This window comes from Corapipo altera, unplaced genomic scaffold, assembly GCF_003945725.1.
Source record: "Corapipo altera isolate COAL_440 unplaced genomic scaffold, ASM394572v1 104, whole genome shotgun sequence".
In the NCBI taxonomy this organism is placed as follows: domain Eukaryota; kingdom Metazoa; phylum Chordata; class Aves; order Passeriformes; family Pipridae; genus Corapipo; species Corapipo altera.
Genome location: NW_020884920.1, coordinates 2,880,580 through 2,900,324, shown reverse-complemented (window position 1 = coordinate 2,900,324; position 19,745 = coordinate 2,880,580). Strand labels below are relative to the sequence as shown.

At 43.0% G+C, this 19,745-nt stretch overlaps 1 protein-coding gene across 1 annotated transcript; it reads right to left on the bottom strand.

Annotated features, from left to right (window-relative positions):
* Positions 1-506: 506 nt before the first annotated feature.
* Positions 507-17,966, bottom strand: EIF3B (eukaryotic translation initiation factor 3 subunit B). Its single transcript, XM_027656656.1, has 19 exons — positions 17,468-17,966; positions 14,132-14,324; positions 12,966-13,085; positions 12,818-12,875; positions 12,055-12,183; positions 10,877-11,034; positions 10,140-10,271; positions 9,973-10,039; positions 9,715-9,761; positions 8,701-8,911; positions 8,101-8,173; positions 7,487-7,609; positions 6,902-6,980; positions 5,912-6,050; positions 5,322-5,447; positions 4,793-4,870; positions 4,218-4,326; positions 3,645-3,762; positions 507-2,592 (listed from the first exon to the last, which is right to left on the bottom strand). Exons 1-18 carry the CDS (start codon positions 17,949-17,951, stop codon positions 3,659-3,661), a joined length of 2,430 nt encoding a protein of 809 aa, XP_027512457.1. The 5' UTR covers positions 17,952-17,966; the 3' UTR covers positions 507-2,592; positions 3,645-3,658.
* Between the last annotated feature and the right edge of the window lie 1,779 nt (positions 17,967-19,745).

Sequence of the window (19,745 nt, the reverse complement as noted above, 5' to 3'; positions counted from 1 at the left end):
CTATCTTAATGCTTAAGGTTTGTTTCCCTTCCCACCCAAATTCCAGACCCTTAAGGGCACTCAGTGGAAGCACAAGAGCTGTTGGAAGCCTTTTTCCCCACCCTTATATAGCTCTAGGCAGTACCTACAAACCTGCTTCTGCTTTGACCATCCTTCTGAAGCCCTTAAAAAGGCACAGGCTGAAAACCAGTGGTGAAGAATGTGAAGGTGCACAGCACATGGATGGCTCTTCTTCTCTACTACAACTCCTAGTGATATTACAAGATATGCCAAAAGGACTGGTTTAATACAACCCCATAAAGCAATTTCAGTAGCACACAATTTGCAAAAGCATTTGAAGTAAGAAACACAAGAGAAAAGATGCAATAGTTGAAAGGAGCAGTGTCAGAAATGCCAGTTACAGATGAGAAAAGGCCTCAGCTGCTGGTCAGGACACCTTATAAACTTCCAAAGCTCCTGCAGGACCAACAGTTTTGGGTGCTTTTTCTTTGTTGTTTCCCCCCCCCCCCCCCTCACTGATGATTCACACTTCAGAGAAGCATCTTAGAAGAGAACTCAGTTCCTCTGACACTGTCATTACACTTCATTACTTTGAAAACAGTCAGGAATAAAACTTCATTGCGTGGATACGGAGGAAAAAAACCTTTCAGCTCAATTTGTGACTTAGAAAATGGTTGAGAAGTCATCTCATCACAACAAAAGGGTAATAAAAATGATTCCTGCTATGTAAGTTCAAGACACCATTCTTGAGGGAGATGAGACACTGGAACAAGTTGCCCAGAGTAATTCAGGTGGATGTCCCATCCCTGGAAGTTTTCCAGGCGAGGTTGGAGCTCGGAGCAACATGGTCAAGTGGAAGGTGCCCCTGCCCACAGCAGGGGGGTGGAACTGGATGATCTTTAAGGTCCTCTTCAAGCCAAATCACTCTATTATCACCAGAGATCTTTGATGTGTTGGAAGTTCTTCTTCATTGTTTTTCTACAAAGTCTTCTAGAAAGTTTTTTTCCAGTCAAGTTGAGAAACGAGCTTGGGAAATACTGTGGACAAAACTTTTAATCAACTATATGTTTTATATGGATTATGAATGAACAAATGCAAAACACTGGAAACTAATACAGACTTCTGGAAAAACAACACCCTCTGGTTAAAGAGTGAACCATTGAAACTAGGTCACTACCATGATTATGGAAAAATCATTTTGAAAAGTTCCTGATGAAGGGGCCATGGGATTTAACCAAGGGATTTGTGCATTTGCTATCACAGCAAGCTCACCTAAGGACAAAAAAAAGTAAGTGCTGAAAACACCCCTGAGCCAGAGCTGCCTGCAGCTGACTGGGTCTGCCCTGTGCCCAGAGGGTGCTGTCTGCTTCCCACACTGCCATACAAGTGAGCTCAGGGTTTAGGAAGTCAGTCAAGGGGGATGACCTTAGCAACTGCCCTAGCCAGTCCAGCAGAGGAGACAGGAATATCCTCATTCTCCTCCTGCCCTTCCCAGGGCAAGGAGCAGGGCAATCTCTAACTGCTCTGACAATATCCAGGAAAGAATTTCTACTCATAAATACAAATACAGAGAAGCTGCTGCACCACCTTTAGGTACAGTTTTCCTTGCTGAGCACAGAGGCCTTTGGAAATGAAACTAGGTACTGTAACAAGGAGCACAAGGCGTGTGCATACAGAGCACTGGCTCTGGAAGTTTGCAAGGTTAAGAACGACAGACTAACCCGGTAATTCCTGAGGCTTTTATCAGTTTGCAAACAGTTCCAGAAATCCAGTCATTTTCTAGTCACTCCACTACAGTGAACAGGTCAACTTGACAGATTAATGAGCTGTACCACATTGTAAAAAACAAACCAACCACAACACAAAGCCGGAAGAGCCATGAGGAACTAAGATAAAGAAGTCCAAAAGAACCATACAGTCATTACAGCAAACACACTCTTATTACTGTGGGTGTGTTTGACTTTGATCACTCAGGGAAAGATTCCCTACAAACCACGCGTAGCCAGCCTGGTTTTAGTATAGGTCTGCTTTTATTTCCATATTCAGCTCTTTGAGGGAGAGGCATCCTTTCACAATCTGAAAGGAGGAGGATATAGCCCACTGTAGTGCTGCTTCAGCACACTAAGACACATCATACGAGAAATGGTTCTGCTGACTTTTCCCCAAACAAAATGAACACCTGTCCATGCCCTCGGGACATGGAAAGAGTCCTGAAACTGGAACATCGTGCGTGTGAGACAGAGGTGCACTGGTGAATCCCACCTCACTGGCAATAGGCAAAAACTGCCAGCTGGTAAGGACTGCACGGGGGTCAGGAAGTAAATACTGGTAGTAGTGGATTTAAAAAGAAAAAAAAAAAATCAAACCCTAAAAAAAAAAAATAAAAATAAAGAATAAAGATTTAAAAGCAGCGCCTTTCCAGTATCTCACTGCAGCAGGCAGCAAGACTTAAAGGCACTACAATGTGTCAGAATGGAGAAAATCTGGTGCATCCACCCTTCCAGAGTGCAAGAATATGGATAAAGAATTCCAAAGTTGATATAGGCTTTCGGAAAATGAACAAACTTCTTTTCAGCACAAGATCTGGTGGTGCTGCAGAAAAGGAAAGAAGAGGTGAGTTAGTTACTGTCCTTTTATACCAACAGCTCAACCTCTGCCAGCTGGTGAAAGGCTACATCAGCTTGTGTTTCACCTCTTCCTGAACTCATGTTTGTTTAAATCCATACACTAAGCAGCTTCTCTCCCTCTCTCTTCCATAAAAAGATTTCCCATGTAAGGAACACAGATAAGCCAGATCCAAATATATTCAAAGGTATCAAGGCTATTAATTTTTCTACAACTCCAAGAGGTACATGTTACACTTGAGCTCCTTAAGATATCTGGAGGCTAAAGAGCTACAGGGTGACTTACAGCTGCAAAAGGCACATTTCCAGTCTCCCTTTCCTCTTCCTTAAGTGAGATCCTACACATGCCTTCACTAGCAAAGTAATTTTTCTCCTCAATTCAACATTAAGCTCCCTAAAGGACATTTCCTACAAGGGGCTGAAAGTAGCCTCCATTTTCAAGACTAAATATATAATATGAATTCACAAAAAGCAACTGGGAAAAGCCCTGGATTAAATAAAAGATTTCAGCAAGAAGCCATGACAGTCAGTACACAAAAACCTGCTACCATCTGAATTCTAGACAACTTCTCTAGAAAACAATGGCTGAGTTCACTCAAAATTTTGTCAGCCCACAGTCAACTTGCTGTATAATACACAGTATATAAATGCTGTCAGGTCTTGAACTAACATGTAAAACTTTCAAAAGGTAAAATTCCTATCTCATACCAACTACAATTCCTCCTACTGACAGAACTTACAGTGTCTGCAAAATACCGTGTTCAGAGGTTGACCCTGACTGTTGTGGGTTTGATCTCTCTGGCAAAACAGGACATAGAGAGTATTCTGCTCAGTACAACTCATAAAGCCAACTGTCTGCAATTAGTTCTCTAAAAGCTTTTGACCCCTCTAACCACAGAGAAAACAAACCAACTTAAAGAACAATACACCCATGCAATAGACTCTCTCAAGCAAATTATCCAATCTATAGCAACAGTTGACTGAAAAAGTTTCTCTCTATTGAGAGTTATGTTATCTTACCACAGTTTTATTAATTACTCTGGTTCTGCAAGGGTAATAATTTCTTCATTGATAAAAAATTCCACAGTCTCCTCCTCCCAGTCATCAACATTGCTGTCCAGCTCATCTGTGTCTACCCCTGCAATGGAGAAAAATATTAACATTGAATATGTCAAATGAGGCAGCAATGGAAAGATTTGATACTCTTGGCAGAAAAAGTCCTTAAACCACCAGTGAAAAATGGAAGTATTTGGTGCTTTAACTCATAACAAACACACGCTAAATTTACTGAACGATAACCAAGGCATTACTGTCTTCCACTACAGGGCTTCTGGGGATTTTCTACTTAAATGCAACATCCAAATCTCTTCACAGTTTTATCCCAAGGTCAAGCCAATACTTTCCCCACCCCCCTTAAATCCCGTCACGATTCAGAATAAAAAAGTACAAATAACCTGCAGAGAACAAGGGACTCGCTTTAGCAGGAAACAGAGGGAGAGGAGAAGTGGACAAACCCCCAGGACAAGGTATTTATTGGGTGAGAGGCAGCAGTTAACCAGCAGCAGCCCTTCCCAAGCCCTGTCCACAGCTCACCTCCGCGGAGCTCCAGGCGCTCGTTCCGCTGCTCCATGTACAGCTCTTGTGCCATCTTGCGGTACTTCCTGAACTCCTCCATCATCGTCCGCCTCCTCTCCACCAGCTCCTGCACAGGCAGGAACAGGTTGTTAAACCTCCCCAGTAAATCAAACCCACGTGCAACACGTGTGTTGGAAGCCAAACCTTTTTCTCACACACACACTTTCTATTGACTTCAAAGAATAAGGATTCTCTTCTGTAATCAAAAAGCTGTTTTGGTGAGTTCTTTTTTTTTGTGACTGAAAGAGCTTTTCTTAATTTAAAGACTAATGAAGCAACACACTAAGAACTCCAAAATTTTACCACCTTTGCTTAAGGAGGTAACAGGAGTTCCTCTGCAGACTCATTATTGTTTGACTTGACAGTTCAGCAGCATCTCTCTGAGCTACCTATTGAACCAACTCTAACCATATGGACTCAAATGAACACAGATGGTTGTTATAAAAGAAATGTAACTTGCACTTCACTGTTACAAAATAACTAACGACAGGTTACAACAGTTTCATCTACATTATATTTCAAAAGTATCTTGCCTTTGAAGCTTTGGACTGGCTCAGGCGATCCTTCTGCTCAAATATCTTGGAGTATTTCTTCAGGTCCTTCTTAATTTGCTGTAAAACAGATAATTTTATTTCGATTAAAGTATCAAGACTAGCAATCACACCCATCATCTTCTCTAAGAACTCCCCTGGTAGGCCTAAGCAGGCTATGCTTTTTTGAAAAACGTCTCCCTGCAAGACAATTTCCCTTCACTACAATTTTGTTTTTCCTGCCATACAGATCATGTAAATGCTTCTGTACACATGCAACCAGTGAGGTCTGGACAGCTAAATACAACTTGAGTATTATTTATAACCTTCCACTGTACCCTAACTCTAAGAACAATTGGTAACCATATCTATTTTGAGCTTAAAATACAGTTAATATTTACAGCCATTCCCAGAAGTGATGTTCACACATTCAGGGCAAAAGGCAGTTGCATAACAAGCCTCATCCTTAAGAAGGAGAAACCAAGTATGCTTATACACCAAATCAATGTCAGTACAAAGTGGGATACACTACCTTTATCTGATCCTCACTGAGCAGGGTAGCTGGTCGTGGTCTCCAGAGCAGCTGACAGAACCTGTCTTTATTGTTTTTCTGGAGCAGACGGCCTTGGAAGGTCCATAACCAATAGGCATTGTCCACCTGGAAGAGAAGTGCACCAGCTCAGCCAAGGCAAGCTATTACTTCACACTGTAGTCCCCACTCCATCTCTCAAGAGTCTTTTTTCAGAAAATCAGCACCAGAGAACCAGAATGTGCTTTTGTTAGTGCCTTCCCTGCACAAGCCAAAATCCTCAGTAAAATATTTGTTCCACTGAATCTTTTCAAGAAGTTACCTTCTGGAGATCACAACAGTTTGAAATTTAGTCAATCCTCTGTCATAATTCTAAAGCCTCAGATCCTGTTATTTGTACAGGAGAGGATTACAGTGCAGTAATGCATGCAAAAGCAATGACAGGTGCAATAAATCCTGCTGTTCCGTGCGGACCACCAGGAGACTGAGTTTTAAACTGCTAAAGACATAGTGAAAATTCAGAAAAAGGACACTCAGTTTAGACTCATGAACTGCCCTTCCAGAACTTATTATGGACAAAAAGGCATCAGTACCTTGTGGCTCCACCAAGACACAGAAGTCACGATGTATCTGCCCGTAGGATCCCACTCCACGTCTGAGGCCGTGTAGTGTTCCGCGATGTTCATCATGGTGCAGTCGGACGTATCGACAAATGCTAAGGCACCATTCATGCTGCAAAGACAAAACAGGACAGATTGTTTTACACACTAACGTAGCCTGGTCATTTTTTTAAAGCATTTCACAAGCTGCATCCCTGAAACTCCTCAGTACAAAGGTAAATTTCCACCGCCACCAAGAGACAGATTCTGTGGCTAGGAAATAACGTGATGGATAAAAACAAAACTCCAAGTAAGAATGACACTTTTGCTTCTATGTTCACTGACCTTTAAGATTATAAATAAAATGGCTTAAAGTCAGAGTGAAAACATACTCTAGGCAAGTTAAAATCAAAGCTTAAAAATCACGTGCTTAGACTATTTTAGCAGTAATGAAGAGATTAAAGAAAAAACCAGAATTCTAAGATGAACACAGCGCTCATCTCAAAGCATGTGAAGGCAAATATTACTTGACTGGTTAATAAAAATAATTTTTGCTTGCTCTGAAGTGAAGCTCCTGGTAACTCTTTTACAAAATAACACTGTCATTAACAGGTATTGCCCATGAAGGGGCACAAAGCTACGGCAACAACAAATGCATAAGAGCCACATGCATGGTGCAAAGTGGATTAGCTTAGAGTCAGTATTTAACTTTAACAGCTGAAAGGTGTTTCTTAATGTCCACTTTTCTGATGAAAAAATACATTCTCCATTTGGTGTGGCAAAAAATAGCAAGTGAAAGGTACAAAGGACTAAGTTACATCATGAAGTTGCACCTCTGCTCTTCCTTTGCTTTTGCAAAGCTGTATCAGGATTACACAGTAATCCACATTCACAGGGACACCAAACACTTCTTAGTGAGATACTCTAGCTCTCTTCCTCCTTATAATGGAAGTAGTGATGCTCAGCAACCTCTGAAATACTCACCTTCTGAGGCCAGCCAACACTACAAACTGCCCTTGGGGACTCCAGAATATCGTGTTCGCCTGCTGTTTGTCAAACGTTTCTGAAAACAAACCAGACAAATTTAGAAAGAGATCTCAATGCAACACCATCAGTTATCTTACAAGCATCAACCCCACTGATTCCTAAAAAGTAATTTTTAAACTCTGCAAGCAAGTCCTAACAACAGCCCTTACCTCTTCACTTCTACAGACAAAATGCAGTAGCACCAGGACATCCAAAGTTGGCAGATAAAAGAGATCAGAAGACCCAAACACATTCTTGGGAATAAATTTTATCTAAAGTGAGCCAAATCTGTGCTATTGCCTCACATGAGCTTCCCAAAGCCACAAAAATTATTCTGACTCATAGGCCTTTTATTCCCAGGCACTGGGCTTACTCTGGTAACAGTTTAGTTGTCACCAGGAAGTTAATTTCTGGAATACAGTGTTAGAATAGCAGCAACTCCCACACTACCCACCACAAACAGCCACTATTTTGAGTTCACTGCATCTATTGCCATGTAAAATGCTTAGTACCTGCACTTTCACTTGGTTTTCAGTCACTTACTTATGAGTTCTATTTTCCCGTTGTTTTTAACGTGGTAAAAGGAAACTGAAATTCGTGGAGTTTCTCCATGCAACACAGCAAACTTGCTTCCATTTGGTTCCCAAGCAAAGGCTATGATGCTTTCTGTTAAAAAAAAAAAAAAAGGAGTTAAAAAGTTAAAACTCTGTCAAAGGACAATACAAACCTCTGGTTTCAAGCAGTTACCAAAGAAAACCGAAATGCTTAAGAGAGGGAACCCTTCAGTTAACAGACTTTGCCATACAGACTCTTTTAAAACACAGGTTGATAAGGTAATTGCAGGGAGTTATGGGAAGTGTTTCCAACTATAGTTATAAAGTCCTTCATCTTCTACAAAATACAGTCATTATTATATTAATATGTCATTACTAAGACATTTTCAGTTTTATAATTTTTCAAGTCAGTCACAAGCCCCAACAGCAACAGAAGTTTTGATTTCTCATTTTTACAGGAAATGTCCTGCACATTAATAATTTAGCTCCCAAGAGTTAATTCCCTAATTATGTCAAATGTTGACAGGAATTTCTAAGAAACACAGAATTCTGTGTCCATACCAGAGAGTTAAAGCTCAAAAGTAAGGAAATACGTGGTATTACCTTTCATTTCTACCACATCCACTGGCACCTGTTTCTCTCTCATGCGGAATATTTCAAAGTTGGTCACTACTCCCTGTAAAGGCCAAAATCAGCTTTTTATCCAGTACAAAAAGAGTAGAGTAAATAATTTTATCACTAGGCATAGAAGGACAACTACACAATTAGCCTGTCATAATAAGAGTCAAGGTTTGTTCCTTTAATGAGAGCAGATATACGACTCCTTACCAAACACATTCCAAATTTCTCTGTTCTGATAAAGAATAACTTAATAGTTGTACAAAAGCATTTGTTGCTTTTCAGACTGTTATGAAATTTAATTAGGACAGATAAACATATGGCACATTGTGCTGCATGACCAGCTGCTTAACTGTGAGCAGGAAAACAGGGGAGGCACAGAGCTCTCACCCAAGTCCAAGAGGCCACTAAAGTCAAAGCAAATCCTGGATACAATCACTGCACAGATTTTCCTCTTTGCTTCAAATTCAAATGGGAAAAAAAAATAGCTTTTGCATGATACAGTTTACATTATCTATATTAAAAGACAGTACTGTCAGCATGAGATAGAACCAAATTTTACCAATAAAATCAGAATCCACCCACCTGTGTGCCTTTGGGAGTCCTGTCTACCTTCACACACAGGTAGTCCCCGTTCTTCTGCCAGTGCAGTTTACAATCTACTACATTGAACAAATTCCGCACACGAATTTCTTGTCTAGAAGGCAGCTGCATCAAAGTCACTCTTGCTGGGATGTCTTTGTCCTCAGGCACCCAGAAAGCAATTATGTTACCACCTGGAGACCATGAGAAGTCTCTACAGGAACAAAGTTAAAAATAGGCCATTTTAATTTTTAGTTAAGAGATACTACAAACAGAAACCATTTTCTCTCATTGTATCTGAATGTTGCAGATAAATATCAACTCTCAATATAAAAGGCAATAACTGAGGGCAACTTAATAACCTTACATACAACAACACTGAACCAAATTTTTAAACTGCTATTTAAATTTGCTATATCACCAATGTTATCAGGACAGTACATTTTACTCAAAAGCAAGGGTGACACACAGAGTAACCACCAAAGATCTAAAAACAGGCTGATTAAACCAATGAGTCAAAAAACCCCCCAGAACCAACCCTATTAAATTACCCTGGTGAGAATCTTCTTGCACCTGGGTACACTTAATTTTCTTGTTGCTTCACAGAGAAGTACTTCAAAAACTCTCACAGGAGTCAGTGTCTCTTGTGCAGAGAAGCACAAACCAGGCAGTACACAGCACACTGCTCTAAGCCAGCACACCAACCCCGTGAGGGAGAGATTCCCTAACAAACTGCATTCCAGTCTGGTTTGGTAGACAAGGAACAGGACTCCCAAGCTAGATCCTGGATTAAGGAGTTCCACAGAGCATTTCATAGCACAGAAGCTGTCAACTGTGTTCACTGATGAATGGAGAGTTTCCCATTTCTTTTTCCCAGTTTGTCTAATTTAACCACCTCAGCATAGAAGGCCTTTTGCTCTAGTCAACAGTCTAAAGATTCCTCTCGCCATAACAAAGCCAGAGAAAAAAAGATTACAATTAAAGAGAGCAGTCATGTTTACAAAGGAATAGACTCACCTTATCCCATTGATTTTCAAGCTCTTTTTGTCCAACAAACCCATAGACTAAAAGAGGAGAGAAGGACAAATTTTCAAGTTAGTAGCATTCTTATATGTACACATATACCTTCTACTCTCATCATTAGAGCACAGAAACCAGGAAATTCTGTAGCTTTCAGAGCTCCTGCATCACTATACATATGTAACCACAATCACAAACAAAATAAAAAATGTTTTAGATAATTAGTAGGTACAGCAGCCTGAAGGAAGAACTTACAGGTGTTTCATAGATGCTGAGGGTATCTGAAGTCATTCGAGCAAAGAATTTACCATCGTGGCTCCACCTAAGCAAAAAAAGAAAAAAAATATTAATTTGGAACTGCCTTTTTATTAAATGAAGTCTGGGACTACAACTCTCTACTCTAATCCTGCTTCTCAACCTACTTAAAAATAGGCCAGTGAGCTGAGTTTTCACAGTGGAATCCTCGCTTCTTTTGGCCAGTCAGAATATCCCAGATGATGATGGCCTGAGGGTCATCCTGCGTGTCCATCAAAGGGCTGAAGGTCACTAAATACCTACAAAAGAAATAATTAATTTCACAATTGGAACTTCATCCAGTATGTCAGTACCATAAGGCTTTCATCCAAGTAATATTTAAACACCACGCACTTTCAAACAGCAGTTTCTCTAACGGGATTTTTCAGAGAGGAGGGAAAAATAGGAGCAGCACGACAAAGGAGCAGAAAGCTTCCAAGACACAGTATTTCCCTGGCATGCTTCTGGGTGAAAAGACTCCAGATTTATGTTATAAGAAAGGGGAACTCATCAAATACACTGTTACCTATTATATAGCTTTGACACAAGAACTTCATTGGTTTTGAACCAAACATGAATCCATTGACCGTATCCAACCCAAACTACAGGTTTGCTAAACTTCTCCATTTAAAGATAGGTTTTATGCTTTATTGTACTAAAGAGAGGTTATCTAACTCCTTCCAAATATTTTACTTGAACACTATCAACAGAAGATGCATCTCAGCCTTGGAATTATTTTATCCTTCTCTCAAGAGCTCCTCAATGTTAAAGAAGGCTTAAGGAATTCGTTTCAGCACTACAGATTTGGAGGATGCTACTAATGCCTCATGCTTTTGATCCCTTAGTCCAATGCCATGCTCCATACCTTTCACAAGGTGAGAAGTCAATAAGCTGCACTCCTTGGTGACTAAACCTCTGAATCTGCTTGAACTTCTCTCCACCCCACAGTGCGATGCCTCTCTGGTGGAACGTGGCCAAGTAGGTACCTTTGGGGGACCAACGCACGTAGGTCTCTGTCCACCTCTGATTTAAAAAAAAAAAAATACACACAAAGGTTTAATTTCATGTTGTATTCCCCAAAAAAGGGAAAGAATTAGTGTGTGGTTTGCAGCATCACATTTTGAAAATCCGTTTACTAAGTGAAGATCTTAGAATTCGTGATACCTTGGACCAGCTGTGGAGTTTAATTTCATGCACATAAGGTATGTGTTCTTATTCTTCAGGTTAAAAACTGTCAGTTGAGTCCTTTTCAACTTACTGATCACCAAAAACATATTCCAGGTACAGTGACAACCTTTGTATAATAACAACTAAACCCACCTAACAGGCCTGGGGTTCCTTGTTGTCTTTCAGCCCTGGTAACAACTATTCTCAGAAGGAAGAGTATTTCAAATTTCTTAACAACACAGCTCTCAACCTTCAGCTAAGTTAGAGAGGTTTCAGCAATACAGAGCACAGCCAGTGACCACGGTGATGAGCAAATATTCTCACCATCCCAAAGCTAACTTCTTTCTACTGTAATGCACAATGGTTATTAAGGAAAATGCTGTTGGGTCCTAACAGTTCCCAGCAAGTCAAGTGCCTGCAGCAGACAGGCAGACTAACTCTCCCTTTTATATGCCATTACCAAACCAGCTATTCCTCTTTAACACCTCTGTAGTCAGCACAAAAGCAAGAAGTCATCTGAAGCAGCAAACATAGGCACACATTCAGCTCTAATGACTAGTGCTCCTCAAACTCTGACTTTGCATTTCAGGTCTTTCTGAATCACCTGTAACAGAGAGATGAAGGAAACTAATAGGCATCATGGACCAGTTAAAAAAAACAAACACCACCAGAAACTCCAAAAGTTCACTTCACATTTCTTTTACCTAAGCAGCTAAGTTAATTCTAAATGATATGGTTTCACCACTCCTCACAAGGAAAAGTATTTCAGCAATGGGAAAAAAAGATTTGTTTTTTATTAAAAAGCTGCAATGCCATAAAATGAAGGAAGGAGACTGACAGTGTATCTGCCATGTACAGCACTTCCAGGACACTCACTGCTCTGTCCTCAATTTGAACAGGTTCCTTGATGTCATTCCAAAAAATGGAGGTCCGGTCTCCTGACTCAAAGATGACACTGTACTGATCCCTACAATCAGGATCTTCCAACCAGTATCGGAGATTCCCCTAAGAAAAACAGAAGCAAGAAGATTATCAGTGAGTCAAAGGCTAAGACAAGTTCCCCAAATTAGTATCTACCTGTCAGGGGAAAGTGGGTCTCACCAGAGTGTGCAGTTTTGGGGTCTTACCACTGCAAGTATGTTTTTGAAGTGAAATTAAAGAACTCCAGCTAAGGCTAAGAGAGTACATCATGAATAGGTGGACTTTCAAGGTGGTTTGATGATGTTTAATATTTCTTGTGTAAAATATCTTATTTGGTTTGTTGTTAATTTTTTTTTTTTAAAAACCCTATCCCTTTTTCCACCAGACCATTTAAAAAGCTGCTGGTAACAAACACCAAAGTTTGCCTCAAACAATTAAAAATATAAAAAGATGCTTTTGAAAATCTATTTTTAAATTATTTGTGCAAAACTATTATTTACTCTCAAGCTTTATACTATGTAGAACTATTAAGCAGAACCACAAAGTTCTTCCTGTCACTTCATGACAGTGAAAACTAAGGAACAGGAGCATGTGATTCCTACTGCTACTTATAACACTATGAACACATCATTTCTATTTTCATATGGACACTCCAGCAATGAAGTAACCATTTAATATTATGCTGAATATTCTTTCCACTTTTCCAGAAATTCCTTACCAAATCCTTAAATGGCTGTTTCTCAGGGATTTCCCATTCATCACTGATTGTCATGTACCTGAAAGAGCAATTAGGTTGGTTACACTCCACACAGGCACCCTTGATTAGCAATCCCAAATCTACAGATACCCACAATGGCTGCACTCACTTATCAAAGTCTGTGAAAAGGTTGACTCTGAAGGTGTGCTGCTTATCCAGTTTGTATCCATCTGCATTCTTCACAGCATCCACTGCGTGAGATGGGGACATGTACTCCAGAAAGATGTACCTACAGGGAAGGAAGACCAAAGCAGGAAGACCTTGTTGACTACAGAACCAGCTCATAATAAAGATAAAACAATGGGAATAATTTAAGAATTCAGTACAGAGCATCTACAAAATAACTTCTTGTCTTGTCCCTAGCCAATTAGGGTCAAAGGCAATTAATCTCCATTTTGGCCACAGGCACACATGCATTTTTTAGCTCTATTGGCCTGACCTCAATTAATGAGATATCCTTTCTGAATGGGCTAGAGTCAAATTCAACACAACACAGACAACAATGAGAGCCAGGAACAGGCAAGTTATGTCTGCAGCTCTCCCCAGCTGAATGACACATCATGTTTAGGAGTTGTAACTGTTGCTGTGTCACAGGCACAGCAAAGCACCACTCTTGTTTCAATTACAGGACTCAGCTTCCTTCTGGCCACTGATCCAACCCAGCTGGTAGCCCAGCAGACTTAAAACTAACAGTATCCTGAACAGCACCAGACATTGCCTCAAAGAGACGCACCAACACAGAGACTGAATAATTTTCCCATGCTTCTCACACTGACCTCATAGAACCAACAACCTATCCACTCCAGAAAACTCACTTGTTCATGCCTTCCAAACTATGTATTCCTCCAATACTCAGCAATATATGCTACATATACTGACAGCCTATTTTGCATTACTTAGTACATTCCCTGGTACTAAGTTTTTAACTCAAGTGGACCTTTAACTCATTGATCAGCCAGAGTAGAAATTTAACAAAAACCCACTCATGTAGTACTGCACAGAAATCTGTCTTCCAAACCCAGCTGAACTGTTTCCATAATTAATTCCTACCATGCTCCACACTGGAGCCTAATGAGCTATTAAGCTTCTCAGCTCCCTCATACACTTGTCTGTCACTGAGATGAGATGTCAGGATTGTACAGACTAAGGTAGAAGCAGGTGATAATAACGACTATGAGGTCATCATAAAAACTGGCCACAAAGTATTGACACCAATAATCAAGGCAAAATCAGAGCTGTGCTTCAATCCTGTTAGTTGGAGCTATCATGACTTACCCTTTTGTTTTTCCGTCTGCTTCTGGATAAAATTCATTGATAATTTTACCAAACTTGGAAAATATTTTGTGGATGACATTCTTCAGTTTCTCAAGTCGGTCTGGCCCAACCTGGGGAACGTTATCCACGACAATCACCGAGTCTATCCCATCTGCTTCCTGTGGCTGATCTTTCAGTATATCACCAAGCAGTTCTGCAAAGACAGCACACACAGGAAACTAAGGCACCCGTCTGCAACATGAAGGAGGAAGACAAAGATGGAATGAATAGTGAGAGGAACAGAACAGAAAAGCTCCAAATCTGAGGAAATTTAAAGAATTATTTAAGAAACTTGGCAGTGAACGAACATTCTATCAGAGAGACCACTGAAGGGAACACACAACACTCCAACAGCACTTCCTGCCTCAGAGACATGATTATGTGGCTTCCTGACAAATTTCAAGCTGCCAACTCTTGAAGACTTTGTTAAAGAAATACCTTACATTGTGATCATCCACACCTGCACTATTACCTTTTTTCAGGAGATGGAACTGGCTCACAAAGTCCTCAAAACTGACAACAGCACAGACAACTGTAAGATTTACTACCCAAACTCTGCTTAGTCCCCTTGCTCAAACTACAACCAGATGATTTTGAGGGGAAAAACAAGTATACCATGTACCTACCTCCTGAATTACACAAGTTTTAGCCTAATTCAAAATTATCTGCCATACTGGAAGCTCTGCATGTCTCAGCATCACTATAATTAAGAACTCGCACTCCTTCTCAACCTTTAATTAAACACAAAAATAAAGGTCTAGGACAAGACACTTAAAGCCATATTTAAGCCTTCAGTGCAGACAGGACACAAACCTTTTCACAGTGTGGATATTCTTCAATTATATAAATCCCTGAATATCTGCAGTAAGTTTCATGTGAAAACCATTATAAAATACAAGACCACACAGAAAATAAGTTCATGCTGCTATACTTCTGAATTTGAACAAGGGTAAAACTTGGAAACTCAAACTATATATGGCATTCACAGACAAGGAAAAAAATCCAAGCACAGGTAAAAATATTTAAAATATGACAACAAACTAAAAAGGATATTGGATACGCTGATATTTTGAAGACATTTTTATAGATTTTTGCTGGTTTGGGAATTCTACAAATTATTCTGCCCAGAAACACCACTGGAAAAATCTCTAGCAGTGAAGAAATAGGAGAAACACGCTTACTTTCAACTACCAGAAGACCTTTGCTTTCTATAACTTTAACCTTCAACAGGTTGGTTTGCACTGATCTGGGGCAATAAGCTTCAAAAATGTTTAGGCCATTACCACCAAGATTATGTAGCACTGACAGAATGTTGTTGCTTGTAGCATTTATTACTCAAAAAGATGCTCTCCATGTGCATGAAGGAACTACAATTAACAATAAAAAAAAACCAGAAAAGAAAAGCATGTCCCACAAGGACATTTCCACAGAAGTCTACAAGATGAAAAAAAGGAAAAAAAAAAACAAATCAAAACACAAAAGGATGATTTTAAGGCTCCATTATTTATTTTTTCACAACCACTTCTCACAAAAGACTTTGTAGCCCTTCAGACAAGCCAAGGAATGCGTGTTAAGATTCCTGTGCAAGAATGCAACACTCTGTCTTGAATCAAAACTGTAACAGAGTGAAAACAAATTCCTACACTGTGCCCTTCCTCTGCCTTAAATTCAAAATTGTGAACAAAGGAATCTTCAAAGGGTAAGAAGCTGGTTTAGCCAGCTCTTACTGCACCCAGAAGGGAAGCAGGGTGTGGTGGGTACATGGCTATCTTCAGCTGGCAGTATTTTAAGGACCACTGTCATTATCTGAGCTAAAGCTTCACTGCACCTAAGTGGTTGTCCAACACACCCCCTTCTCCTGCTTTAACATGGGTCAGCTGTTCTGCCCTACCACCAGCACTCTGGGGAAAAAAGCTGAAGGAATGGATCTGAGATGGTCCAGTCCCAAAGCTGGGCCATCTCACAGGTGTTCCTGAGGATGGATGTTATCCTGAGCCTTGATAAGTGACACTGATGGGCTGCCTTTCTCCTTGGGGAGGCATCAGGATAAGGGGAAAAGAATAAGGAAACTCATGAAGTAACACACAGATGGGAAAGCCAGACCAGCAAGACTGACCAAACTTAAACACTGTAATTCAGCCACTAACACTGGATTATTCATACAACTGAGAAGTTAGCCAAATTAATTAACAAATAAAACAGGTGAGGATGGAAAATATGCCCAGTTTCTGAAGAACTGAATGTAACAATCTGAGATGTAGACCAAGTGTATCAAGCAAACACTTAACTAAACAAAAAGAATCCAAGCCAAAGTCTCTTTAAGGAACAAATGCACAAGTTCAAAGAGCAACACAACCACTATACTGAGAACAGCAAATACTTTCTTAATCTAAGATATTTGGCTGCTATTTTATTAAGCTAAACACAGGCCTGGAACACTAGGAGGCAGATGTATCACCTGTATTCCACCAATTTAATAACTGACTGATTTACAATCACGTGCTTTAGAAACATCTTTCTAGTTCTGATATGTGTAACGGACCCAAAATATGCAGGAGGCACATACATGAGTCCCTACAACAGCACATATGCTGAACAAATATTGGCCAAATAAGTACTTTTGCTAATTAAAAACTAAGACAATTTACCGAGAAAGATTTATCACAGAAACAGTAAAATAGAGTTCTAATACCTGTATGCTGAAATCAAGTATTTCCTTCATTGTCTGTGCAGTTACACAACAGCTTTGCCATTTTAAGGCAGTAAATATTCAATACTTTTAAAAGAGCCTGGGTTGGAACTTTCCACTGCAAGAAACAACTTTTCCCTATTTCCTTGTCACAAACTGCCTATGTCACACCTTCATGAACAGTAACTCTTCTGAAACCAGTACTATTTACCTACAGATTTCACTCTGGATGCATGGAAAAAAAAAAACGAGAACGATGAAAACCCAGTTTCCAACCACCGCGTCAACCATTTAAAACTTCTGGTTTTACAGCTGAGTTCAACTAATGGAGGTAAAGGGAAGGGGCACGAGTTGACGACTCCCCTCTTTGAGGGGAGCCCAGAGATTAATACCTGAAGTTTAGCAGTAGATTTTTAAACACCTTTAACAGCATATTTTAGCACAACAGATGTTCTAACACGATGCAGACCGTGCTGGGTACCACCAGCATCCCCAGGGGTCGGGGCAGAGCGTTCCCAGCCCGGGCTCACCCGGCCCCCCCGGGCTCCCCCAGCTCCGGGCAGGGCCGGGGTCCCCGGAGCGCCCCCGCGGCCCCTCCCGCCCCGCACCTTCGTCGCTGATGTCGTCCACGAAGTCCTCGGGGTCGCTGAAGGAAATCTCGTCCTCGGGCTCGGCGGGGGCGGCGGGCGCGGCCTCCCCGTTCTGCTGGGCCGCGCTGGGCTCGGCCTGGGCCGGCGGCGGCTGCTCGGGCTGGGGCTCCGCCGCGGGCTCGGCCCCGGCCTGGGGCTCGGGCTCGGCCTTGGCGGGGCTCTCCCGGCCGGACGGCGGCTTCGGCTCCGCCGGCAGCTGCTCCTGCTCGGGCTCCTCGGCGGGCGGCGGCGGCTCGGGGGGCCCCGGTGGCGCCTCGGACTCGCCTCCATCATCATTATCCTCCTCCTCCTCTTCTTCCTCCTCCTCCTGCTGCTGCTCCTGCTGCTGCGGCGGCGGCGGCTCCGCCGGCGGCGCGGGCGCGTCCGTGTGCTCGGGGTCCTCGGCGGGGCCCTGCGCGCCGGGCGGCGCGGCGGCCGCCGGGCTCTCCTCGGTGTCCTGCATGGGGGTCGGCGGCGGGCGCGGTGCCCGGTGCTCGGTGCGGTGCCCGGTGCTCGGTCCCGGTGCCCGGTCGGTCGGAGGGGGGGGGTGCGGGGCGGCTCCTACTGCCGGGCCATGTGCGCCAGGCCCAGCGGCCCGCGCGCGCCGGCGCCTACCAACGCTCTCGGGGTGGGAGGGGGGAGATCCTTGTCCCCCCCGCAGCTCCCGCCCACTGCCACGCCCACCACTACAGCTGTCTTCTCCCTGCTCCGAGCCCAGCAGGGTTCAGACACTTTGCTGCCCTTATTTTCCTCAGCGAGCGGCGGCTTCCCCTCCTTTTCACCCCACCGCACCCCCGGCGCCCCTATTTCATGCCTGCTGTGGTCGAGCCCAAGATGGCGCTTCCTTCTATTCTACTGGGGCTGGGCTCGGCCGAACCATTTTTCGGGAGGCGCGAGGCGCCGTGACATTTAACTGGACTGGCACACAGTGAAACCTCCCTGCGTGTGCGGCCGCTCAGCGATGCCGCTGCTCAGCGCTGCGCAGGCGGTGACAGGAGAGCGCACTGGCGCGAAACACTCTCTGTCTCCCCCCTGCAAATGGGCTCGCCCGAAGGCTGGCGGGGCGCGCGCGCGGGCGCTACCAAGCTGGTGCGGAGAGGGGAGGCGCGGGGCGCTGCACGGACACCGCCGCGTTTGTGCTGGAGGGCGGTGAGCGCGGGAGGCCAGCGCCCACCCCCGCGGCGACGGGCCCTCGTGGTACTGCCCGGCGGCAGCGCCACATCAGCCGGGCGCGATGGCGGCGGCGGTGGGGGCTGAGGGGGCATGTCCTCACGACCGCCTCCCAGCGCTCTGTTAATCCCTATTAGACCTTTGTGGGGTTAAAATAATATTTTCCGTGAGGTAAAAGGTGAGGGGGGCTATTCCCTGGCACCACTGCACGCCCCGGTTAGCGCGAGAGGCCTTCAGAGGTGCGGTGACCTCCAGGTGCAGTCGGACACTCAGTGATCTGAGGGGTCACAGTGCACAGTCCTGGCGTTTTAGGATGATTTTAAAATTGTTTTAAAGCTTGAATTTATCTTTCACACCGGCTACCAACGTGGCTGACCATCAGAGAGACCTGGCCCCACGTTATCGATTAAACCACTGCCTTCTGTCCCGGGCATCTCAAGCTGATGAAAAATACGTAGAATGTCACTTTTCTCAGCATGTGTGCTAATACAGTGTGTTCAAAGTGGCTAAGGGAACTTGGAATTTACCTTCTTGAGATGACGACTGTAGAGGAAAAACTCAGAACAGTTCTCGAGGAATAGTTCTGTGCCCTCTTAGGAGGTGAACACTTGCGTTTTGAGTAGGATTTCTGGTGGTTTTATTTTTTTAGCCCAGTGCTTTCAGTCAGATCATCAAAACAGTAAAACAAAAACCACGAGAAGAACAGAGCAGGTATTGTACTTGGCACTTTAAATTGAGACCCCGTTGCAGTATCTCTCATATTTTGGTAAAATCTCGAGGGAAGAGGATACGAAGCAAAGGCGGACAGCCCCGGTGTGTGATTTATCGGGCAGTCACACGATGGCAGCCGAGCTCCACTCACATTCCCTTCGCCGAGCGTGTCCATTCCTTTCTGGAGCCACGGGCAGCACGTATGAATGGAAACGATGACTGGCACTTTGTGCGGCTATTTTTTCCCCCTCATTATATCATGGTAGCTGACCAGACTTTGACTCCCCAGTCAGCAGAAGCACCGACACGCTGAAGTGAACAGAGAATGCTGTTTCCTGCCATCACAAACACATATTTCTCCAAATGTGAGGGAGGA

Excerpts from the sequence above, each read along its gene's own strand:
- EIF3B (XM_027656656.1), bottom strand. The coding sequence starts at position 17,951 with ATGCAGGACACCGAGGAGAGCCCGGCGGCCGCCGCGCCGCCCGGCGCG. Across the intron at positions 12,876-12,965 it reads CTTTTCACAGACTTTGATAA|GTACATGACAATCAGTGATG; the intron begins GTGAGTGCAGCC and ends TTGCTCTTTCAG. Across the intron at positions 6,051-6,901 it reads GTGTTGGCTGGCCTCAGAAG|CATGAATGGTGCCTTAGCAT; the intron begins GTGAGTATTTCA and ends TTGTCTTTGCAG.